At 48.1% G+C, this 23,671-nt stretch overlaps 7 protein-coding genes across 9 annotated transcripts; 4 read left to right on the plus strand and 3 right to left on the minus strand.

Moving 5' to 3' along the window:
• The first annotated feature begins 3 nt into the window (after positions 1-3).
• LOC136192982 (annexin A13-like) lies at positions 4-2,483 on the plus strand. Of its 2 annotated transcripts, none has more exons than XM_065981763.1 (16): positions 4-124; positions 179-304; positions 363-509; positions 565-640; positions 722-855; positions 909-993; positions 1,044-1,138; positions 1,193-1,306; positions 1,358-1,414; positions 1,474-1,507; positions 1,555-1,634; positions 1,686-1,754; positions 1,805-1,906; positions 1,956-2,031; positions 2,079-2,191; positions 2,242-2,483. In XM_065981763.1, the coding sequence occupies exons 1-16, from the start codon at positions 77-79 to the stop codon at positions 2,368-2,370; spliced, it is 1,485 nt and encodes a 494-aa protein (XP_065837835.1). In that variant the 5' UTR covers positions 4-76; the 3' UTR covers positions 2,371-2,483. The 2 variants fall into 2 exon arrangements, with proteins under 2 accessions (XP_065837835.1, XP_065837837.1); XM_065981765.1 differs by having other exon boundaries at positions 912-993.
• On the plus strand, positions 2,468-5,236 carry LOC136192976 (uncharacterized). Its single transcript, XM_065981755.1, has one exon. The coding sequence runs from the start codon at positions 2,468-2,470 to the stop codon at positions 5,123-5,125; it is 2,658 nt and encodes an 885-aa protein (XP_065837827.1). The 3' UTR covers positions 5,126-5,236.
• Positions 5,237-5,262: 26 nt separating this feature from the next.
• LOC136192986 (aflatoxin B1 aldehyde reductase member 2-like) lies at positions 5,263-7,054 on the plus strand. The gene is made up of 12 exons (XM_065981770.1): positions 5,263-5,385; positions 5,448-5,509; positions 5,563-5,623; positions 5,679-5,712; positions 5,766-5,912; positions 5,967-6,016; positions 6,069-6,148; positions 6,199-6,265; positions 6,321-6,427; positions 6,483-6,652; positions 6,707-6,787; positions 6,840-7,054. Exons 1-12 carry the CDS (start codon positions 5,320-5,322, stop codon positions 6,905-6,907), a joined length of 993 nt encoding a protein of 330 aa, XP_065837842.1. The 5' UTR covers positions 5,263-5,319; the 3' UTR covers positions 6,908-7,054.
• A 1,260-nt stretch (positions 7,055-8,314) lies between these two features.
• Positions 8,315-9,351, plus strand: LOC136192989 (uncharacterized). The gene has a single exon (XM_065981774.1). The coding sequence runs from the start codon at positions 8,339-8,341 to the stop codon at positions 9,182-9,184; it is 846 nt and encodes a 281-aa protein (XP_065837846.1). The 5' UTR covers positions 8,315-8,338; the 3' UTR covers positions 9,185-9,351.
• LOC136192981 (uncharacterized) lies at positions 8,482-11,896 on the minus strand. 2 transcript variants are annotated; one of them, XM_065981762.1, is made up of 15 exons: positions 11,720-11,896; positions 10,911-11,655; positions 10,801-10,858; positions 10,692-10,745; positions 10,540-10,642; positions 10,372-10,481; positions 10,259-10,318; positions 10,165-10,213; positions 10,055-10,117; positions 9,899-10,000; positions 9,751-9,845; positions 9,549-9,702; positions 9,204-9,488; positions 8,948-9,126; positions 8,482-8,890 (listed from the first exon to the last, which is right to left on the minus strand). In XM_065981762.1, the coding sequence occupies exons 1-13, from the start codon at positions 11,773-11,775 to the stop codon at positions 9,401-9,403; spliced, it is 1,737 nt and encodes a 578-aa protein (XP_065837834.1). In that variant the 5' UTR covers positions 11,776-11,896; the 3' UTR covers positions 8,482-8,890; positions 8,948-9,126; positions 9,204-9,400. The 2 variants fall into 2 exon arrangements, with proteins under 2 accessions (XP_065837834.1, XP_065837833.1); XM_065981761.1 differs by having other exon boundaries at positions 10,911-11,658.
• An 11-nt stretch (positions 11,897-11,907) lies between these two features.
• Positions 11,908-13,342, minus strand: LOC136192987 (ubiquitin-conjugating enzyme E2 J1-like). Its single transcript, XM_065981771.1, has 7 exons — positions 13,208-13,342; positions 13,077-13,150; positions 12,892-13,023; positions 12,733-12,817; positions 12,577-12,682; positions 12,391-12,517; positions 11,908-12,337 (listed from the first exon to the last, which is right to left on the minus strand). The coding sequence occupies exons 1-7, from the start codon at positions 13,236-13,238 to the stop codon at positions 11,966-11,968; spliced, it is 927 nt and encodes a 308-aa protein (XP_065837843.1). The 5' UTR covers positions 13,239-13,342; the 3' UTR covers positions 11,908-11,965.
• LOC136192970 (phosphatidylinositol phosphatase PTPRQ-like) lies at positions 13,294-23,606 on the minus strand. Its single transcript, XM_065981745.1, has 33 exons — positions 23,465-23,606; positions 23,251-23,290; positions 21,007-23,199; positions 20,681-20,953; positions 20,356-20,628; positions 19,999-20,301; positions 19,631-19,939; positions 19,288-19,578; positions 18,940-19,233; positions 18,585-18,878; positions 18,209-18,535; positions 17,867-18,151; positions 17,510-17,815; positions 17,118-17,444; positions 16,744-17,070; positions 16,395-16,691; positions 16,172-16,338; positions 16,028-16,123; positions 15,901-15,970; positions 15,691-15,837; positions 15,459-15,625; positions 15,317-15,411; positions 15,161-15,267; positions 15,004-15,112; positions 14,805-14,951; positions 14,576-14,748; positions 14,447-14,523; positions 14,255-14,389; positions 14,075-14,200; positions 13,870-14,018; positions 13,674-13,809; positions 13,517-13,625; positions 13,294-13,463 (listed from the first exon to the last, which is right to left on the minus strand). Exons 1-33 carry the CDS (start codon positions 23,492-23,494, stop codon positions 13,417-13,419), a joined length of 8,226 nt encoding a protein of 2,741 aa, XP_065837817.1. The 5' UTR covers positions 23,495-23,606; the 3' UTR covers positions 13,294-13,416.
• Between the last annotated feature and the right edge of the window lie 65 nt (positions 23,607-23,671).

Genomic DNA, 23,671 nt, shown 5'->3' on the forward strand with positions numbered 1-23,671 from the left:
GTACAACCCCGTATAACGGTCTGCACGTCGTCCTTTCTCTCGGTGTTTTCCATCGCACAGCAGTCCTTTTAGAAGCATGAGCGGAGGAGATTCGATAGTTTGCGAAGATTTCGGCGAGTTCAAGGTTCTTAGCGGACGAGCGAAGCTAAACTAAAAGCCAACGCGTCCGTCATTTTAGGAAGCCCTAATGGCCCTACGAGCAGTCGACGACAAAATTATATACGAACTGAATACGAGTGTTCCCACGACGTCTTTCAGCGATCAAATCAGCGCTTTTGACCAGTGCAAGAAACTGCACGAAAAAGTAGTTTTTTGACTTAGGTACAGTAGTCTACTTGGACTCAATAGTTGCTATTTTTTAGCTGTTTTCTGCATACTCGACGAGAGAGAAAGCCATCAAGCGGTGCATTCAACAAACGGTTGATGACTTAGGACTGCTCAGATCAAAACGTGAAAAGGAACCCGATAATACTGTGCTGTCTCAGGAAATGTCTGAGAAGCAAACCAACGTATGTATACATGTATTTGTATTTCAAGTGTTATGAAAACTATTTTCTCTATCAGTTGCGACTAATGAAAGCCGAATTGACCGTCGAGGATATCGTCCAGGAAAGAAGCATGAAAGTTTTTAGGGAACGATGTAAGGCGTTTAAACCTCAAAAAAATTAGAAAAAGGCGATTTTTCTCTTCTGATGTTCTTTGACGAATCAGTAAAAAATAGGTGAAAACTGCAGTCTGACAAAACGGCCAGAAACGGTGTCTAGGAAATCGATGGCGATAAATTCTTTACAGCACACAAACATACGGGGCTCGTTGCTGAGTATCCGTGCTGATATGGCCGACGCCGCCTCCTCCGTAGGTGTCGGTAAAATGTCCGAAAGAGGTTCTAGACGCTCCCTTTTGTTTAGCAGTGCTCCACCCGGGGTACGATCGTACCGTCGGCATCGTTCTGTGGTCAAACCGAAGCGGAGAAGCTGTCCGAGGCTCTAAAAGGTACACATCTATTGATACATTGTTGCAAGTGACTCTCGAAACGTTCTAAGGCTCGGATACGAGCGCGCTGTTTGACATTTTGACGCGCTGTACCAACGGGCAACGCCAGGAGATTCGATCGAAGTACAAAGAAGCGTATGGAAAGGTGATAGGCGCCGGAAGAGTTCGTTTTCGCTTTTTCCGACACTTCCTTATTTAGGATCCAATAGACGATTTGAAGTCGCAGTTGAAAGGAGACGTTGAACGCCTTGCCTTGGCTTTGTTCGATCGACCAGACGTGTTTGATGCCAAGGAACTCAGAGTTGCCATGAAAGTATCGTTTCCCTTTCTCTAGAGACCTCGAGTATTTTATTTCTTTTTTTAGGGACTCGGGACGGACGAGTCTGTCCTGATTGAGATTCTGTGCACTCGGAGCTCCGACGTGAGTTGGATACCTCTGTAACGTACTAATTAGAGATTGTTGATGATTTTTTTTTGTAGGAGATTGCTCAGATCAAACGAGCCTACAAAGAAGGTTTAGTTAAAATGATAGATCCGGTTTTTTTGCAGCAATCTCTGCAGAATTCAATCGCGATTTGGTGCAAGACGTCATAGACGATACAAGTGGACATTTCGAGAGTATTCTTTTGTCTCTGCTGAAGGTCGGCGAACAAAAAATAACTACTTCAATATTTAATGTGCGTGTTGCTAAGACCGAAAGGGATACTAGCACAACAGTGGATACTCAGCTGGCGAAAAAGGAAGGCGACGATCTCTACAGGGTCAGAAATAAAGAGGGTATACTAAATTACGTAAAGAGTTATCTTTTCAGGCTGGGGTTGCGTATTGGGGCACAAATGAAAGTATTTTCAACAAAGTCTTTGCAACTCGAAGCTTTGCTCAGCTCAAGGCAACCTTTCAGGCTTATGATGACGTAGGAAACGCGTGTTTCTGATAAAGTAACACTATTATTGTTATCTCAGTTGACCGGACACGACATTATGACTGCAATCGGCCGGGAGATGTCCGGAGATTATAAGCAAAGCCTCGAGACTTTAGGTCAGAGAAGAAATATTATTATATGCTTATGCATGTGGATGTATTAGCTCATTCTGTTGTTGATATGCCTGGTTACTTTGCCAAGCAGCTCTATCGTTCAATGAAAGGTCTTGGGACGAACGATTGTCAGCTGATACGTGTTCTTGTGACACGCAGCGAGGTCGATTAGTGTGTGGCTAGTAAAAACGCGTTTGACGTTTTTTGTTTTAGATCGATCTGGCTGACGTAAAGGACGCGTTTCTTAGAGAATACAAAAAGTCGCTAGCTGACTGGATAAAGGGAGACACAGGCGGAGATTATCAGAAGTTGTGTTTGGCTATTATAGGTGAGCGCGAGTAATCATTTTATTGCTATTGTACGAGACAAAGACGTTGATGAGCGGATTGATGAATTTGTACGCTCGTATTTTATCAGAGTCGCGTGACAGAATGAACGCATGCGTCTTCAAGTTAGCTACACTGTACTCATGCTCCGACAAGTTCTCGTCGTATTCTCCGCCTTGACGGCTTCCGCTTTCGCTAGTAGCTCGTGCTTGGGAGAGTATCAGCAGTGCCCGAGCTCGGGCGACTGCGTTCTCGATCCGAGCCTATGCGGTCGCTGCAAACAGGGACAATATCTCTGTCCCCTCGATCAGAAAACGTGCGTCGACTTGGCAGACGCCTACAAGACGTGTCCCGACATCAAAGGCACCCACTTCGACTGGACGATGTCGATCGACGATCGCCTAGCTCATCTCGTCAAAACGACCAATATAACAGAACAAATCGCCCAGCTGACGAACGACGCTCCCGCCATCGTTCACGCCGGCATTCCCGCCTACAACTGGCTAAACGACGACGAGCACGGCGTTCGCCAATCGCACGCGACATCGTTTCCAAACGGCTGCGCCCTCGGCGCCACGTGGTCCAAGCGCACTCTACGCGAAGTCGGCTACGCGATCGGCATGGAAGCGCGCGGCCTTCACAACGGATTCGTCCACGCCGGAAATCGCGGTCACCGCGTAAACGGAATCGGCATCACGATGTATTCGCCCAATATGAACATGGTGCGGGATCCGAGGTGGGGACGAGCGCAGGAAGTCTATTCGGAGGATCCGAATGTAGCCGCTCAGCTGACCTATAATTTCGTTGTCGGTGCACAAGGGAATTTTTCGAGCACCGGGTATCTACTTGCGGCGGCCTGCTGCAAGCATTATGCCGCCTACGATCTCGAATCCGAACCAAGAAGTCGCTTCACCTTTGATGCTCAAGTCGATTCGAGAAATATGTGGGAAACGTACATGGTTAATTTTCGGCATTGCGTCGTCGAAGCCCAAGCGGCTCACGTCATGTGCAGCTACAACGCCGTGAACGGCGTTCCCGCGTGCGGCAATCCCGATCTTCTGAACGGCATATTGCGAGACCAGTGGAAGTGGCCGGGCTTCGTCGTCACCGACTACGACGCGTGGGCTCAAATCGCTTTGACTCATAGATACTGTCCGGATTTGAAGTGCGCCGCGGCTGTCGGACTCAAAGCCGGTACGGATCAGGAGGGCGGCGGAACGGGCGCAATCAATCAGCTTGCAAGCGCGCTCGCCGACAATAACGTCACCGCCGAGCAAATTCAGACTGCATTTCGACGGTTGTTTCGTGTGAGGATTCTTTTGGGCATGCTCGATCCGCCGATGATGGTCGCGTGGAATATGGTCGGGAACGATTCGTCGAACATCGAAAGTCCGGAGCACATCGCTCTCGCTCGACGCGCCGGTCAAGAGGCGATGACGCTGTACAAAAATCACAACAAAGCATTACCTTTTTCGATATCTTCGATTAAGAAAATGGCACTGATTGGTTCGTCGGCGACGCAGACGAGTCTTCTACTTGGAAACTACGCCGTTCCGCCTGACGCCGGGATAGTTTCTATAATGCAAGGCATAGAGAATGCTTTTGGTTTGCCTCCGACGAAGCCCAACTGTACAGTGGAACAAGACATTGACTATTTTGTCCAAGGCGAAGGTGGAACGAGCTCGCCGAACGCGTCCGACTGCTGCGTTCAGTGCATGAACGACGCTACTTGTCAGTACTACACTTGGTATCAAAATTCTTGCTATCTAAAGACGTCTGACGCCGGGCGAAAGACGAGCGAAGGACGCATTTCAGGCAAATGCTTGTCGAAGGGACCCAGCGTTGGAAAACTCGTTTTCGCCGCCGGATGCTCGAACGTCAGATGCACCGACACAAGCGGCTTCGATCAGGCGACCGACGCGGCAAAAGACGCCGACGCTATCGTCATCGTTCTCGGTCTCGATCAGAGTCAAGAGTCGGAGGGGCACGATCGATCCGTCGTCGAATTGCCGGGGAATCAAGCGGAACTCGTCGCCGCCGTGCGCAAGGCGAATCCGAACGCGCCGCTTGTCGTCGTTCTCGTCCACGGCGGCACGCTCGCTTTGGGCAGCGTTCTCGACGACGCCGACGCCATCGTCGACGCTTGGTATCCCGGCATGCAAGGCGGAAACGCCGTCGCCGACGTTCTTTTCGGTAAGTACAATCCGGCCGGTCGTGCCGCCGTCACCTCGTATCTATCGACGTCTGATTTGCCGACGCCCGGTATGATGGATTTGTATGCCGGCAATGGAAGCAAAGGTCTCACGTATCGGTTCTTTGCCGGCAAGCCTCAGTATCCCTTCGGCTACGGCATGTCTTATACGACGTTTTCCTATTCGAATCTTCAGCTGAATGATTCAAAGCCGAAGGCCTGCGACGTTGTTGGGGTGACTGTGACCGTTCACAATGAGGGTGATATGGATGGGGATGAAGTCGTTCAGGTCTACGTCAAGCAGCCGAAAGCCAGTGGTCCCGTTCCGAATGTGCGTTTGGCTGACTTTGCTCGCGTGTTCGTGCCAAAGGGGCAGTCAACGAACGTTAGTCTTGCTATAACGCCTGAATTTCATGCGTACGTTCCTCTGACGAAAAATCCCTACACCGGATCGGCGGAGGTGTCTGTGGAAGCCGGTCCGTTGAATGTCTACGTCGGAGGCGGGCAGCCTGATTATTTTGAAGGGCATTTATCTGCCGTTGCGAATGTTCAAAATACTCAGCTTCTCGTCTCGTGCTGACATCGCTATTTCTCTTTTTTAGGTGTCTTCTTTTTTTTAAGTGTTTCCTGTTGTTCATTCTACGTTGTCAAGGAATTTTCTGTCAGGTAGCACAACAAATTCAATATTGTTAATGGGCACGCCCTACTGCAGTTGCGCATGCGACGCCTGTGAGCCTCTGTGAGCCACCAATTCGTGAATTTCGTCCCGTAGCGATGTCGCGCAGCGTCAGAATTGTATATGGCACCATGGAATTTGGAAGGAGGATGAACGCCGACGAGGTAAACCAGTTTACGAGGCTTTCTTTCGAGTGAGGTCCGCTCATCGCCTATTTACGTACTAGAGCCAGAAAGTCGTCGATTTGTTCCTCAGCAAGGGTTACAGCGAGCTCGACACGGCAAGAATGTGCGGGAAATGGCGTAACTTTACACCGTCCAGTCGCATTCTGCAAATATTAGGTACGCAGACGGAAAGAGCGAAAAAATCATTGGAGAGTTTCCAGATTCGATCAAAAGCAAAGTAGAAACTACTGTATGGTGTACAATAGTTTGTAACGTTGTTGACGTTTTTGAAGGCTAGCATTGCCACCAAGGCAAACCCTTCTTCTGGTTGGCTCCAGTTGGACGCCGGATGTGAATTTGGAATCAAAAAACTTTTTTAGGTTTAAATGCAGCCGGAATTGCTGCTCAAATGTCAGAGTCTCTTGACTGTCTCCAATCGAAGAGCGTTGACATTTTCTACTTGCATATGCCTGACCACAACACGCCGATAGAAGAGACACTTCAAGCGTGCCAACAGTTATATACAGGTATTAAAGAATTTTTTCTTGAAATAGACACAAAATAATACAATGGGTGATTAGAGGGCAAATTCAAAGAATTGGCGTTGTCTAATTATTCTGCGTGGCAAGTGGTAAGTCACGCAATATAATTACTTGAACAAGTAGGAAGCGTGGTGTTTTTAGGCAGAAATCTATTGCATTTGTCAGCGAAACGGATGGGTATTGCCAACATTGTATCAGGGCATGTATAATGCCATAACAAGGTGAGAAAAATAGTATCAATTTAATAGCATCTTTTCATCTCTAAATTTAGATCAGTTGAAAAGGAATTGTTTCCCGCTCTGCGTCATTTTGGAATGCGCTTCTATGCGTATAATCCTGTCAGTGAGACGTTAAGCAGAAGAACGTAGAGATATTGGTATTGGTTTTCTTCAGCTGGCTGGAGGGCTTTTGACTGGAAAGCACAAATTTGAATCAGCCAACGAACCAGAAAAGCAGCCAGTTAGTCGATTTTTTGGAGCTGGAGGCATCTGGGCCGAAAAGTAAATCATAAAATGTACGTACCATTTTATTTATCTTTGGTTTCTTCTTGTCAAGGTATCGAGATAGATTCTGGAAAGAGCAGAACTTCCACGGAATTGAGCTCGTTTCCAAGGCCTTGAAAGACACGTATGGGGTCAATGACAACGGAGAGCTGCGAGTTTCACTGATTGACGCTTCCCTCCGTTGGCTGAAATATCATTCCATGCTGTTGGGAGAACAGAACGGTACCTTTAGTTTAGTTTTCACAATAAAGCTCAGAAAGATTTTTACGATGCTAGATGGGATTATCTTGGGAACGTCAAATTATGAGCAGATGGTAGAAAATTTGGCTGCTTGTGAAGGAGGTCCCTTGGAGCCAGGTGAGTGAGACTGTTTTCCCGTCTTATGGAATAATTTTCTATGGCTCACTAGCCATCGTGTCTGCTTTCGACACCGCGTGGGATATGGCCAAGGCTCATTGTCCCGACTACTTTCGTTGATGGACTGTTTTTTTTATCACGACGAAAAAACTGCTGTTTCCGGGGTCCTGGGCAAGACCCCGTCACATTGAAAACTGCCCGCGCATGCACCGTAAAGGCTCTGTGTCATTTTTTATTTAATAAACCCGGAACTAACCCGGAAGTACCAAAAAATTTTTTGCACAGAGGTCCTTTTTCTTTTGCTGTGTCCACCCTCGGGTGGATGGGGGTCAACCTCACTGCTCCCCCGTCGGAGTTAGAGCCTGTTTAGTCTCCCGGCTCGGACGCCTGGGACCGGCAGCACTCGGATGTGAGTGCTGCCAGCCTGATTCCAGGGGGACCGCTATTGTGACCCACCGCGTCTTCCTAAGTGGGGTGGCAGTTTATCACTCATGCCACTGGAGTAGGGGATTGAATCCCCTGCGTTTTGAGCCACGTTTAACCTCTCTGGCTCAAGAGTTGGGACCAGTTTTATTTAGTCACCTCGGGGGCCCAGAGGTGAATGGCGACATCGGAACGAAGACTTCAAGCTCCAGACGGTGAAGAGCTACACAGGGTTAGAAACGACCAAAATAAACCTTACGATTTACGCGTGTCCCTTCTTCTCAGAGAACATATTCAAACACCTTACGCGGACGACGGGGAATTTTCTTGGGGACCTAAATAGACACGTTATTTCAATTAGTCACTGCGGACTTGTATTCACCGAAAAAATTCGTTTTGAGAAATAAAAGCTTTGGGACTTGAAGCTGCAAAACATACTTGCAGATAAGCCACCATGTCAACCAGTTCAATCTTTTTTGCCGCTGGTCGTTGCTCCTCGAGATCACTCTGACGTCGAAAACGAGTCGAAAAGGAATGTCGCCATCGAGAAATTTCGCATCGCGAACCTATACGGAAAGATCTAACAAGCAACCAAAACGGACGGCTCCTGGTCTCTTAGATCGTCGGTCAAGTCGATCGCTAAACGAGCGATTGAAGGAGGCCGAGCCTGCGCGCGCTAAAAAGCGCGTGATACACAGCTGTGATACACACGATGTCTTGGAACTGACGTCGAGAAAGTTGAATTGACGCCAGTTCCTGTTACCCCACGTTACAGTTGCTTGCAGAAACTCGGGGTAAACAGGAAAAATTTTGAAGCCAGTCTATATAAACTAGCCAGACCCTTCGCTGGGATCCAGACTAGATATAAACCGGAAAAATGTAAACCGGAAAATGTTGAACCCCTGTTGAATGCGACCTAAATATGTGCGTACGTCACTTGAACTTTACTAATTCAGCCAGAAACTTGGAATTTGCTCTCGTGAAACTAGAGTTTGGCTGAAGCACGCAGAAGCAGGAAGTTGCAATTGAAACTGTACCCCCAGGCAAACTGAGCACTACAAATGCGTCGCTTTTAGCTAAGTGAGCTCACTTGATCGAGGCCTGTGCAGCTCGACGACGTTCTTCAGTATGGCATCAAATCGCGATATTGAAGATAAAGCTGTTGCAACTGCCCTCGATGACGTCCAGAAAGCCCATCCGGACGAATTCGCGGCCGTTCTCAAAGACCCACAACGAAAGAAAGAATTCGAAGATGCGGCAAGAGACGCAGCTAGGGAAGTTCTCAAACTTTCTTCAGGCCTCCGTCCCGACATGGCAGCTGACGAGATCGAAGCGTATCTCGAAAAGGCTCTTTCTAAAGAAAGAGTTCAGCAAATTAAGAACGGACTCAACATCCCTACGTATCAGATCAGACTAAACAAGAAAGACGACGGGAAGACGTGGGCAGACATCACACGAGACGGCGAAGAATTCATGCCTTCGCGAGCTCTCGTATCGCTCGCCGCCGTCAAAGACGTCTCATGGATCCAAATTGCCAGCGTCATTATCGAAGCAGTGATGCTCGTTCTGAGCGCCGTCGGCATCAAGTTGGCTGTCGATGAAAAGGTGATTCAAAAAACAGCCCAAGAAATTGTTCCCGTCGTTGAAAGTTCGAGCGCTTTGCAAAAAGCCGTCGACGCTCTGAAAGAAGCGTTCAAAAACGGAAGCAACTACGACAAAGCCAAAGCCATCTTTTACCTGATTAAAGATTCCTATTCCGCCGGAATACTCTGGAAAATCATCAAGAGCCTCTGCTCCAACATGAGCACTTGGGATTGGATCAAAACGGCCGGCATCGTTTCAGCTATGATCATCGCCGCCTTGGCAACAGACGGAGTAGCTCTCATCGCAAAAATCGTCCTCGCTCTCAATTCCGCCTACGAGTTCGTCAAAAAGGTGCTCAATTTGAGTCAGTTAGATGAAATGTCGGTGTGATGAGAAAAGAAATGCTGACCTGACGATGATTTCGCAGTGCTGCCACGTTCGTTTGCTTGTAGAGGTCATTAGTAATTGTGTTCAGTAAATCTGCATTTCATGCCAAAATTCCTGTCGTTTGTCTGGATCCAGCTGGTACTTGTTGTGTCGTGACGACTGAATACATTTAGGCCATCTGACTTCCTCTACTAAATTATTAAAATTAATTAAATACGATTACCACAGGTCATCTATATCTGTCGTTGCTTGGCCATGAATCCTTTTTTCCCATTTAGATAGCTGTTCAAGAAAGCTTCTATTTGGCCTAATAGACAATATGCGCTCAGAGCCTGTGCCCGCGCACCATGTGACGCGAGACAAAAACCTTATTCCAGGTCGTCGATCTTTGAGAAATTCAAACGCCGTGCCCAACGTCCAATTGTACCGTTTCATCAGGAGAGCAATGGTAATGCTGCTGCTTCTGCTCACGCCTCGCGTGCAGTGTACAAAAGCCGTCCCACCCACTCTGAAGGCGTCCACTACGAAAGAATCATAAATAACGTATTCATAAACAATGTACTGCTTACAAAGAAAATCGGTTGTCTTCTCAAAGTACTCTAACAGGCTCGACTCCCTTTCATCGAGGACAGATATTTTCAAATATTTTGCTCTCCTCTCAAAACTAAGTAACGCGTTGACAAGACGACAAGGACAGCGCCCGTTTCGCTGTTCTACCTGTTACGATGCTCACTGCTTACATTGACAACGTGACTAATTCCTAAGTCCATAAAAACTGTTTCGCTTCGAGCATGCTCACAATTGCCCTGGTATAGTTTTCTAAGCACATTTGTCCAATAAAAAAGGTGATCTAGATGGTTTTGACGCACTCACCCTGCTATGATTGACGACGGGTAGGATTCGATTTTTTCCCGGTCTTCGTCAGACCAATGTATCCTATAAAAGTGATGAATGCAACTCACCGCGATTAATTCTATCGTTACTTCGATCCACACAAAAAGGAGAAATCCTGATGGAAAGACTCAAAACCACCTGAAAAAAATTTGAATTTCGTTTCAAATAAGTCACATCTCTTGCCTAGAAGAAACGAAACTCTTTCGAGTCCCAAGCCTTCCAGCTGCTTCAGCAGTTGCATTCCTATAGAACTTCATAAATAGCTACAGAGCGTCCTTCTATCCGCTGTCTTTTACCGCTGCTCTCGTCGTCCGCAGGCGACCCATCCTCGTCGTAAATCACTACCAAGGAATACTGGTCCATGTACGAATGAGCGTCAATGAGAAAGCGCATATCCATCGTCACTCTATAGGAAATTTAGGACTTCAAATACACGATTACTTTTCATTAGACAAATGACTCACTCTTTGTACCAGCGTGCCGTGTTAATGTGAGCCCGTCTGTATGCCTCGTCGGATCGAGCATCCAATAAGAGCACGTAGAAAGGATCAGACAAGTATGCATTAACTGTGAAGATAGTGAAAACGCGGGAGGATCCCTGCTTTGGTTCACTCACGAACGCCAGCATTCATGTGATTGTACAGCTCAAAGGAAGTCACAAGCTCTTCGCCTAGAAAATGAACAAGTCTCTAGACTTGTGATACTGTTACAATTACTCAACTTACTCAATCCTATTTCAGACATCTCCAATTCCTTTCGTTTGGCCATCTCGACTGCTTCCGCCTGCCAAAGTATCGTCACATACGCTGTACAATGTCTCTCTCTTTCCACTTACCTCACTCATCTGCTTCAATGAGCTCGGCATGCCGAAGCCGGCGACGAGCGACGGTCGCATGACGAGCATGCTCACGGCGCTCCCCGCGCTCGTTCGCTTTTTATCACTCTTGCCCACATCGATCAACATTTGATCGACCATGTCCTCGATCTCCGCTCTTCCGCCGCCGGACTTTGGCGAAACAGAAATGCGACTCATCAAGCCGACAATCGGCGGCGCCGGCGACAAAAGATTCCCGCCGTCATCCGAAAGCCGACTTGCCGTCAAGCTTTGCATCGACGGCGGCGACGGCAACGTCGTCGTCGAAACGTCGCCAACACCCGCCAATGCGACGGCAATGCATTCCTTCAAGACGGCACGCGAAACGGTCGACGGCGAGCGCGGCACGACGACCGGCGTCGACGACGACGACTCGCTCCGTTTCTGGTGATACGATCGAATGGAATGCACGGAGCGACTCTTGCCGAGTCCCGACGGAAGTTTCGCCGGAAGTTCGATGTCGACGGCGATTGCCGACGCCGACGACGCGCGTCGTATTCGAGGAGGACGAGGAAAGACGAAAAATGGCGACGAATCGTCTGCTTTTTTCGTCGTCGTCGTCGTCGCCGCGTGGATTCGATCTTTCGCTTCGTATCCGCTGTCTTCGCTCGTGCGCGGACTCGCGTCGAATCGCGCTTGTTTCGGCTTTTCGTTTACGGCTCGTTGCCACGCGACGAGGAGCGGTCGCTTTCTCGCTCTCGGCGATCTGCTGGAGAACGTTGCAAGCAAAAAAATCATGTCGTTCTCGGAGTGTGTGTGTTTTTTTTTACGGTGCGCCCGGCTGTGGCCATGGAGACACGCTCGATCGCGACGATCCGCAGCCCATGAGATCGATCGGTCGCGCGGGTTGAGTTAGGACGTCGGCTCTCTTCTCATTGCTTTTACGGCTGTCGTGTGAGAAGCACGGCGCCAACTCCTAAGCGTAAAATCGACGTCGAAAGCTTACACGTAAGTCCCGTATTATGTATGCTACGTGTCCATACATGGGAGGGAGGTCGTACCTGTTCTTATTCTTACTAAATTGGAATATCTTCCGTGTCTCTATACACACGTCGAATTAGGAGCGCTAGCAAAAGGCAAGCCAACAGCCAAGCCAAAATAGTCAACCCCCTTCCATTGCCATGACCATCATTGATTCGAGTCGAATCATCCACCGAAAGATCACTTCTCCGGGTAGCAGCAGGCCGCCGCCTTCTCGCTGCAGGTGCCGGTGCCGGTGGTGTCGGTGGAGATGGCAGTGGAGGTGGTGACAGGCTTTCTTCACTTTCGCTTCTTTCTTCAGATTGGCTAATTGATTGGTTAAAACTTTGACTTGAGGTCTCCTGCGTCTGCTGCTGCTGCTGCTGCTTCTTGGCTTTTTCCACTTCGGCTTTCACCTCAGCTTCCGACTTCAAAATAAAAATGATTTTCTTTTCTTACGCCACATCTTTTCGTCTCCAACCTTAAACGAAATCTGTGCAGCAAGTTCTTCGTCCTTTGTCCTGTCCGCGTCCCTTTCCTCTTCCTCTTTGTCAAGCAGAGTATCCCGATTGACCATCTCGCACATCGAGCACGACCAATTCACAGACCTGTGTGAAAGAAATCGACTCCGGTTGTTTGCTTTTGCTACGACCTAGCATACTAAGACCTTTTCGCCAACGCTTGCCTCTCCTGAGGCGTATAGTCCAAGGCTCCAATCGCTCCTCCTCCCTTCGTTGGCATAAAGCTTCGAATAGCAACGAGCACCGTTCGAACTAGAGAAAAGAGATCCGATGAGGCTTTGTGTCGACCCAAAGACCCTTACTGCTCCACGACGGTTGCCACGTTTCCGGATGATGAGCCGATATGCTCAAGCAGATTTTCTTGCCAAGTTCAAAACGTCCATTTGGCTAAAAGAATGCGAAAAGAATAAAATAGTAGAAACCAAAAGCGATAGTTTTTCTCCTATGTGCCAGGACCATACCGTCAAAAGTATGACGCTGGGTGGTTTCATGGGATATTCCGGGGGAAAGAGTATTCTGCCGTGATAGATTCCGCCTTCGTAGGGGCTGTCGGGTGGACCGCGGACGGTAAAGTGCCATTCGAAGAGATTGTCCTTGAAAGACGTCGTGAAGCGGGTGATCGAGGGGAAGGAAGGGTTTCTCTCACTTCCAATGGCTGGGCGTAGTACTCGTACGTTGGATCTCTGAGTTCTTTTGCTTCGCGCATGAGTCGCTTGACCGCTGGAGAAGGAGGATAAGCGAGTTAGACAAATAGGCGATGGATTGGAGAGAGAATACCTGGACTTCGGGCATTGTATTGTCCGTCCATTTCGCCACGTCCTTCTTTTTGTAGCGCGCGCCGGTAGCGACTGGTATCCAGGAAATCAAAAGAGCAAAAGTTTGTTAGCTAAAATGCTCTGATTCATCTTCAGAGCACTGAAACCCACCACTGAAAACAAAAAGAAAAAACACACAGCAAAATCAGCGAAATCAAAAGTCAACGCTAACTACATCTTGGACTCAGAAAGGTTCACGTAATGACTTTCTTCTTGATCTACACATAGCATCATAATAATACATCACGCCACAGAAGCGTCAATTTCATACCAATATTAGACTTGTTGCTCCTGAGAACCTGCGGCGTTGTGCTCATTTTGTACTGTTGCAGATTCTGTATGATTTCCAAGACAGCTTTGTGAATGAACACGTACTGAGCCTACGAAGAAGACTAAATCATCTACAATAACCCTACGGCCGTGCTTACCTCAGTCTGCACCATGTGATTGCGTTGCAAGCGCATCGAACAGACGACGCCAAACACGTCAACGGTATCTTTTTCCCTAACGCGTCGCAGTATCATGTCCAAGGCAATAAATGTTCCCGTTCGACCAACACCGGCGCTAAGGAAGCAAAGAAACAGCGTGCCAATGAAAAATAGTTCTAACTAATGTCGTTCACACCTGCAATGAATGGTCATAGGACCGGCATCGGCTACCTGCTGAGCTCTAACCGTTCTCACAAAACCAATAATCGTTTTCGGATCGGCGGGCACTCCCATGTCCGGCCACGTAGTGAACTGAAATTGTCTGACTGTACGAACCTCTTTATACTGGGGGAGAAAGAAAAAAATCGCATCGCAAAAGTTAATATGGTTTCCATCTTTACGCATTGGACAGAGAATTCCCGTAAAGTCCAGTCGTCGTTCACTTTCTCGCTAAGCATCTTGACAACAAGGTCTCCGTACGTTTGGGCATCTTCTTCCTCGTTCGGCCAGTACCGATGACATTTGGTCTTCAAATTCGCAGTTAGATTGGCAAATAAAATGTCGCGCTAGAGCAAACGCACTCGGCCTTTTTCTTCGAGCTGCGTCAGCATGACGATCGTTCCCGCATTCTGCTCCCATACCATTCTCCAAAAATCGTCAAACGTTCCAGGCAGAGGACCCTGAGTGGCTACGTATGAACGCGGTAGATTGTATCCCTATTTCGTCGAGAAGATGAAATCTGAAAAAACTAACATAATAGACGTCTCTCTTACGTGAACATAGTTAGCATTGATGTAGTCTGAGCCCGGTTCGTCGTCGGTAAACGATAATTTGACTCGAGAATGATCGTCTAAGCAAAAAAAGATATATCAATTAATTAACGCCAAGCGTTGGAATCTCACAGGCCAAAATGTTGGTGTATCGATTCTTAGGTCGATTTTCGTCACACAGCGACGCCTCGGTCGTCCCTTCCAAACCAACGCCTTGCACCGTCTCAAACTCCTCCGAAAATTTAAAATCGCTATCGGCAGACATTTGAACGATATGTTTTGAAAAGTGGCTTATAGAAACTGGTCTAAAGAAGAAAACAAATCAAAGCTTTTTCTCTTGGTTCCTCTCTTTTCTCCTGACCGCGACAACTTGGGGTGAGTTCTCAGTGGATGAAGACTGTGCAGCCGCTGGCGTCCATCCAAAGCGCCTGGATTTCGCTTGACAAACGACGGCCGTCTCAAATCGGCATTCGACACTTGCGCGGACATATCGATGAACGTCTCTGTTCTGTACAATACCAATTGACTCTTCGAAGTTGGACACCTGTGTCAAATCTCGCCTCGTTCGTCGTCTTCTGTAGTACAGCATGCCTAGAATCACGCCGATAGCTATGGGCATAGGAACGACAATCACTATGGCAGCAATAGCTCCACCACTGAGACCAGGACCTTGCAAAAAAAATAGGTACTCTCTTCATTGACGTGGTGTATGCCTACTCTTCGTTGTGTACAATACTGAGTAGTCCGTCTCGCTGTAGATAACAACCGACGATTCTGGGTTGCTTGGATCGGAGTCTAGCTGTGTGTAGCCTCGCACTTTGTATCTAGATATTGGCAGCTGGTTGTAAAAGTGTGTATACGTTTCTGGCGAACCTGTAGCTGGTATCCGGCGTCAGTTCCCCATTGCAAACAAGTTGGTTATTGGTCAAGCACGACGAATCGGATCCGACGGTGAACAAGTATCCGTGCTAAAGTTTGATTCGGTGTGATTCGGTTTCTTTGACGAGGATCTTACCGTCGCTGTTGTTTCTCTTCGTCGACGACGCGCTGACGAAAGCGTGACGTTCCGCAGTCCCTTCGCTGTGCCAAAGTAGGCGTAAAACGGACGTTTTACCGTCGCGGCGCTAAGTTGTTGGTACGATATGGGGGTTGCTTGTTCTTCAGCGGGACTGAGATTCTCGTCTACGCAAAAAGAAGATTACTTACTTAGTTAGACTCTCGGTTCACTTGAGAGCGATTTTGCGTGCCTGTATCTTCCAAGACAATGACAGCATAGCGCAAAATGGCCCCGTTTAAATTAGAAAACGGTACAATGACGGCATCGAACGTCGTCTTCGTCGGCTCGGGAACTGCAGCAGGAGGAGACGAAGGCAGAGGTGACGTTTCATCCGGCGCTGTAGAGCACACACACGACGACTAACGTTGATATAAGAGAAGAACCGAGCAAAGCCATTTACCTAGGATAGGTACATCCACGACGACAGACGGAGAAAATTGACCGTAGCCGACGCTCGTTTGCCCTTGCACCTTGTAAAAAGAGAGAGAGTACAGATATCGCTTTTCTTCAGAGAAATATTTGTTTACTCTCAACGTGTACGAGGAGTCTCCCACAATGTTAACAATCTCCTTCTGCTTTGCTGACCCATCTGTCGTCAAACTCTTAGTGTCATTTAGTTGAATCTAGACGAACTACATTCGGAACAAGAAAATAGAACATTTTTGGAAAACCTGTCTCCCGGTTTCGTCATTATACGTCTTGTTGACCGTATACAATATTTTGTAGCCAGTTATCACACCGTTTGGATCACTCGGAGGTCCCCAAGTCAACATCAGTTTTTTAGCATATACGACGTCAACAGGTAAAGAAGCAGTAACTCCTGACGGTGGACCGGGCGCTATTACGACACAGCAATAAATAATTTAACAAGGCGATTTTTCTTTTCTAACTTACTGTCTTCCTTGGTTCGAAAAATACTCGGGGCAGCCTCCACTTCCGTTCCCAATCCTACGGAATTTCGCGCTAAAACCACGACGCGGTACTCTTCATACTCCTCCAATCCGGTGGCGTTGTAAGTCGTGCCCACAACCAATTCATTGTTGGGGTTAACGACATTTCCTCCCAGTCGAAGCCTGACTTCATAGGCTGTGATTCTAGCGTCGTTCCATTCATCCATTGGAAGATTGTCCCACGTAATTGTAACTGTCGTACTCGTCGTATCCACGTTAGCGATATTTACAGGTCCTGGAACTAGAAAGAGAATCGTACGCGTACAAAGTGACTCGGAGACAGAATCTCTTACGAGATGCCGCCGTTCGTATTGTCTTAGAGGCAGGAGGACCGCAGCCTTGTGCCGTACACGCCGACATGTCGAACACGTAATTCGCATACGAATCTAATTTCACCTGCTCCAATCGGAGAGTAGTGACGTCCGTGATTTCTATTTCAACGGGAAAAGATGTCGTTCCGTCTTCGTTCGTGTCGCGATCTGGGCGACGATATCTCAGACGATACTTCACGATTACGCCGTTCTGCTGCGCAGGCGACAGCGAATACCAAACAAGTGTCACTCTCGACGTCGTCACATCTCTAACGGTGCTAACTTCGAGGATGACGCGAGCACTGGGTGCTAAAAGAAACCGTATATATTTTGTTTGAACCGAAAGAGAATCTCACCTGCTTCGAGAGTCTGCACATCTAAATTTATCGGGTCGCCGGGACCCTTCGCCGTTCTAGCGGAAAGTGTCAACGTATATTGTGACGATGGATGCAAGCCAATCAGATTCCAAGACGTCGACGCTGAAGGAATGTTTGTTATCGACGGTGGAAGATCTTCGTCCTGTATGGCAGCAGTCGTAGACGCCATGTAAACGCCTGTCGTGAAACTCAGTGTATAGCCGATTCGAAATCCATTGTTATCAAGCGGAGGCGTCCAAACGACCGTGACGCTCTCCGCAGTACTACTCCCGTTGACGAAGTCAAAGGAAGTCGGAGCTTCGGGAACTACAGCACACAGGAAGGAAAAACTCTTTGATTTTTCAGATAAAAGATATATTGGCTTTCCCTACCGTCTTGGTCAGTCAAAAATCGTATCCTATTGCTGAACGGTCCTCGTCCGACGGCGGTAAAAGCGGCAACTTCAGTCAAGTAACTAGTGTACTTCTGCAGCCCGGTGACTAAAAACTGCGTCTCATTGCCTGTCGTATTTCCCCCAAAAAAGAGTCCTCCTCCGTTGATATAGACGCGAACTTCGTACACGGTGAGAAGTCCGTTTGGAGTCGACGGCGCCTTCCATATGAGAGTGACGGAGGCATTCAGACCAACGTTCGTCGTTTTATTCATTGCGTAGAGACCGGTTGGCGAGTTGGCCGGAACTAATAGAATAAATTTTTAATTAATCTCCTCAAAATCCTACTCCCATTTACCAGATTCGTCCGTTCTAGCGACTGTTGAAGCAGACGGACCTGATCCCACGCTGGTAAGTGCAGCAACGCTGAAAGTGTACCACGTAAAAGGTTTCAGTTGATTCGCAGTAAAATTTGTCGTCGTTATGTCAGGAAAGAGCGTCGTAACTCCACTACCTGTCACAGTAACCGTATAATTTCGTATCACGCCGCTACGCTGTCGCTTAGGGGGCAGATCCCAGCTAAAATCGATGACGGTTGAACTTTGAACAACAGTTGCCAAATTCTGCGGTGACGCTTGAGGCTCTGTGTGAGAAATCAAAACTAAGCGTTTTCTTTAATCAATCGGAGTTCATCACTCACTGTCCTCCACTGTCGTGACTTCCTCAGGAGCGCTAAAAGGACCCTGTCCTGCTCCATTGGAAGCAGCTACTTGAACAGAATACTCTATGAACGACTCCAAGCCGTTGACCTGGAATTGATACGGACTGCTTCCATTTCCCACCAATACAGACTGGCTATTGACAGTGCCGAGATCAACGTCGATCACGGTGACGTTATACGAAGTAATGATCCCGTTTCTATCGGCTACATTCACTATGGGACCCCATTGGACGAGTATAGACTTTTGAAGAGAAGGCGTTCTTGGCAGAGGAGCGAGAACTACATTCGACGGAACACCAGCAGGTTCTAAAGAAAAATCTTTCCCCCGAAGAACATAAAGCAAAGGGTTACTTACGAGCTTCATCCGTTTGGACTGCGGCTGTCGTAGCAGGCCCAACGCCTCCACCCGATTCGACAGCAACCTCGAATTCGTAAAAGGTGAATGCCTTCAGTCCTGACTGAGTAAATGTCGTATTGCTTGCTGGCAGTGTTCTGTTCGCAATCACAACACCAGTCGCGTTTTCTCGAAGATAGATCTGGTATCCAGCCAGACGACCGTTGACGTCGTCGATCGAAAGAGGATTCCAGCTGGCTGTTATAGTATCCGACGTTGCCGTCGACGGCCGAAGAGTGGGTCCTTTGTTGGGAGCTAGAAAAGACAGAGAGGAAGTAGAGTCTCTCTCGCGCGCGAATACACAGGCAATTAGTACCAGCTTGTAGCGTGGTGAATAGGCTTGTTTGAGCCTCATCGCCCCGTCCAGCAGACGTGCGTGCAGAGACGTAAGCAATATAATCGGTGTACTCGCTCAAATTCGTAGCGACATAGCTGTGATCATTAGGCCCAAGAAGAACGTTTGTGATTGAAGCTCCAGGTGGTGTCTGATCTTCTATACGCAAGGTGTATCCGATAATGATGCCGTTGGCTGTTGCAGGTTCTGCCCAGGTGAAAGTAGCCGTTTTCGCAGTAATGCTGTTCACGGAGAAAGAAAGAGGAACAGTAGGAGCTATAAAATCAAAATCCTGATTAATTGAAACATGAAAGCCTATCGACGTCTTACTCGACTCGGAAGTTTCAAATATTTTGACGTCGCTGCGGTTTCCTTCAAAACGATTGCTGTCCGTAAACGCCGACACTTCGAAGGAGTAGTTCGTGAACGGAGTCAATCCAGCCACTGAAAAACTAGTTAGACTGCCGCTGACTGACCGCACCGTCTCGTTCCCGCCATCGAGTGAGCGATAATAAATATTGTAGCGCGATATGATTCCGTTCTTTATAGTCGGCTCGCTCCACCTCACAGTAATCGTACTCCCTGTCTGCGAAATCACAACATTGATTGGCGAGGAAGGTTCTGAAAGACAAAGACTTAAAAATCATTTCCAGGAACGTCACTAAACACTTACTGTCTTGCTGCGTTGTCTCGCACGCGCGCGCTGACGGTCCAAAGGCATCGCCTGAGACAGGAGTGTAATTGGTTCGAGCCGCCACGTCAAAGCAATAGGAAGAAAACGGCGTGAGTCCCACTATCTGTTGAGATGTTCCAGGCGTCATAACAGGAGAGAAGGATTGGTTGCTCTGGTTGGCCGAGTAGATGATTTTGTACTCGGTGATTATTCCATTGCGCAGAGATTCTTGCGGTTCTGCCCAACTCAAGCCAATCGACGAAGAAGAATCCGCCGTCGTCGTCAAACTCAATGGCTTTCCTTCAGGAACTAAAAAAAATAAAATTCTTCTCAAAATAAATTCTTTTTCGCCCCCAATCATTTCCCACCATCTTGTCCCGTTCTTTGTTCTTTTTCAGCTTTGTTGCCTTCGAGCAAAGTCGAACCGGAAGTGAGAAACGCTCTCACTCTCACGGTATATAACGTATATTTCTTCAGCCGAGATGCCAAATAGGTCAACGTCTCGTTGGAGACATTCACCGTCGTCATTGCGCTGTCGCTCAACGCTGATTCGAAGTACGACACGTAGTATCCTTCGAGAATTCCATTCGGTTGAAGTGGCTCAGCCCATGTTATAGAAAGAGCCGTTGAGCTGACCACAGTAACAGTCAATCCAACAGGAACAGACGGAGCTAAAAGCAAAATATTTCGAAAAACAATAGAACGTGCTCTTTAGGTGACCATACCATCTTCAACTGTTTGGACTCTTACGCTCTTAGAAGGTCCTTCCTCTACGGTACGAGCAGAAACTGATATATCGTAGACCGTAAAAGGCGCTAGCCCTGTGAGAATTATCTGTGGTGTGGTGACGATTTTTTCTTGGTTTGGAGACGACGATGATGAATACACAACTCTGTAACTTCGTATGCGACCGTTGGCGGGCCGGGGTTCAGCCCATTGCAGCGTTATACTGCTGGCGTTTCGTTCCGTAAATTCAAGATTGCGCACCGGCGTCGGAGCTATAGTAAAGGAGATTGAGAAAGCCTCTATATTAGAACACGCGGGTTCTACCTGATTCGTCCGTTTGTGCTGCCACAAATCGACTGTCACTTGACCCAGCCCGATTCTTCGCCACTACCGAGAAATTGTAATTTACAAACGGTTTCAATCCGGTTATAACAGCAGACGTCGACGACACCATCACTGGCGAAGCTGAACTACCGACATAAGATACAGAATAGTTGCTGACGATTCCTGCTGGATTAGGATTTGACCAAGAAAGAGATACGTTGGTAGGCTGGGTGTCGGTGACGACGAGATTTTCCACCGGTAGCGGTGCTAGCACTAAAGACAAAGTCTAAAGCATTTCTCATTTCAATCATCAAAGTATTCCTTACACGTGCAAATTAGCCCATCACCAGAATATCCTGGATTGCAGGTGCAGGTGAAGGAACCGATTGAGTTACTACAGTTGGCGTTTGAGTCACACGGAGAACTTGTTATGCATTCGTTGACGTCGGCACTGCATTCTGTTCCCGTGTATCCAGTCACGCAATTACAGCTATAGCTATCAATGGCGTCGAGACACGTGCCACCGTTCTGGCAAGGCTGAGAAGCACATTCGTCAATATTGGTTTCGCAAACATCCCCAGTGTAGCCAGAAATGCAACCACACTGATATTGATTGATTTGATCAGTGCAGGTGCCGTCATTTTGACAAGGAGACGAACTACATTCGTCGACGTTTATCTCGCAAGACAATCCTGTGAATCCGGCAAGACAACTGCACTGGTACTGATTGACTTTATCCATGCACGTTCCTCCATTCTGACAAGGCATTGAAGAACATTCGTCAACGTTAGTTGCGCAAGCAGTTCCAGTGTATCCAGGAACGCAATTGCACGTATAGAAACCTGGAGAGCCTTCCGTGCATGAGCCCCCGTTCAAACAAGGGTTCGACGCGCATTCGTCAATATCAGTCTCACACTCAACTCCAGTATATCCTCCAGCACACTGACACTGAAAAGCATTGACTTTATCCATGCACGTTCCTCCATTCTGACAAGGCACGGAAGCACATTCGTCAACGTTAGTTGCGCAACTAGTTCCAGTGTATCCAGCAACGCAACTGCAGTTATAGAAACCTGGAGAGCCTTCCGTGCATGAGCCCCCGTTCCAACAAGGCATAGACGCGCATTCATCAATATCAGTTTCGCAGTCAACTCCAGTATATCCCTCAGCGCACTGGCATTGATACCCATTGACTTCATCCAAGCATGTTCCCCCGTTCTGACACGGCATTGAAGTACATTCGTCAATATCAGTTTCACACTGCTCTCCGGTATATCCTCTAACGCACTGACACTGAAACGCATTGACTTCATCCACGCACGTTCCCCCATTTTGACAAGGCATTGACGCACATTCGTCAACGTTAGTTGCGCAACTAGTTCCAGTGTATCCAGCAACGCAACTGCAGTTATAGAAACCTGGAGAGCCTTCCGTGCATGAGCCCTCGTTCAAACAAGGCATCGACGCGCACTCATCAATATCAGTCTCGCACTCCTTTCCAGTGTATCCTTCAGAGCACTGGCATTGATATCCGTTGACTTCATCCGTGCATGTTCCTCCATTCTGACAAGGCATTGAAGTGCATTCGTCGATGACATTGGTTTCACAATCAGCCCCCGTGTATCCAGGAACGCAATTGCACGTATAGTAACCCACAAGAGAGTCTTCCGTGCACGAGCCCCCGTTTAAACAAGGCATTGACACGCATTCATCAATATCAGTCTCACACTGAACTCCGGTATATCCTCTAACGCACTGACATCGAAACGCATTGACTTCATCCACGCACGTTCCCCCATTTTGACAAGGCATTGGCGCACATTCGTCGATGTTAGTTGCGCAACTAGTTCCAGTGTATCCAGCAACGCAACTGCAGTTATAGAAACCTGGAGAGCCTTCCGTGCATGAGCCCCCGTTCAAACAAGGCATCGACGCGCACTCATCAATATCAGTCTCGCACTCCTTTCCAGTGTATCCTTCAGAGCACTGGCATTGATATCCGTTGACTTCATCCGTGCATGTTCCTCCATTCTGACAAGGCATTGAAGTACATTCGTCAATATCAGTTTCACACTGCTCTCCGGTATATCCTCTAACGCACTGACACTGAAACGCATTGACTTCATCAACGCACATTCCCCCATTTTGACAAGGCATTGACGCACATTCGTCGATGTTAGTTGCGCAACTAGTTCCAGTGTATCCAGGAACGCAACTGCAGTTATAGAAACCTGGAGAGCCTTCCGTGCATGAGCCCCCGTTCCAACAAGGCATCGACGCGCATTCATCAATATCAGTTTCGCAGTCAACTCCAGTATATCCCTCAGCGCACTGGCATTGGTACCCATTGACTTCATCCAGGCACGTTCCTCCATTCTGACACGGCATCGAAGCGCATTCGTCGATATTCGTCTCGCACGTCGCGCCCGTATATCCCGCGACACACGTACATACAGCTGATCCTCCGCTGTTGTCGCACGTCGCCCTATTCTGGCACGGGTTCGGCGTGCATTGAGCGTCTGAATAAAGATAAGGCTCGCTTATGAACGCCTAGTTTCGTCGAGTCGTACCTGCTAGACGATCTATCGTGGCAACTAGGCACAGGAAAGCCTGGGAAAGAACGAGGAAAATGACTTAGGGGTTTGACAGGGGACCCCGCCCATTCGAAGAATGCGTGTGGCGACGATTGGCGTCTAATGACTTGTCAACTTGTACACGCGATGCGGTAGGGAGAACGCGAGAAACGGGCGTTTGGGTAAGCGTTCCGCGAAGAGCAAAACCTACAAGGGCAAGGATTTGCCGAAAATTCTTCATGACGACTCAAAGAGCTTCGACGCAAGAGTGAGACGTCTCGAGAGAAAACAGCGCGCGAGGAAAAAGAAAAGAAGGAACACGATCGAAGAAAGAACGGGCGATTGAAATCAACAGCGAATCAACAGTGCCTACTCCGCCCCCCCCGCCTACTCCTGAGATCACGCGTCATGTGATGGG

This window comes from Oscarella lobularis, chromosome 11, assembly GCF_947507565.1.
Source record: "Oscarella lobularis chromosome 11, ooOscLobu1.1, whole genome shotgun sequence".
NCBI lineage: Eukaryota > Metazoa > Porifera > Homoscleromorpha > Homosclerophorida > Oscarellidae > Oscarella > Oscarella lobularis.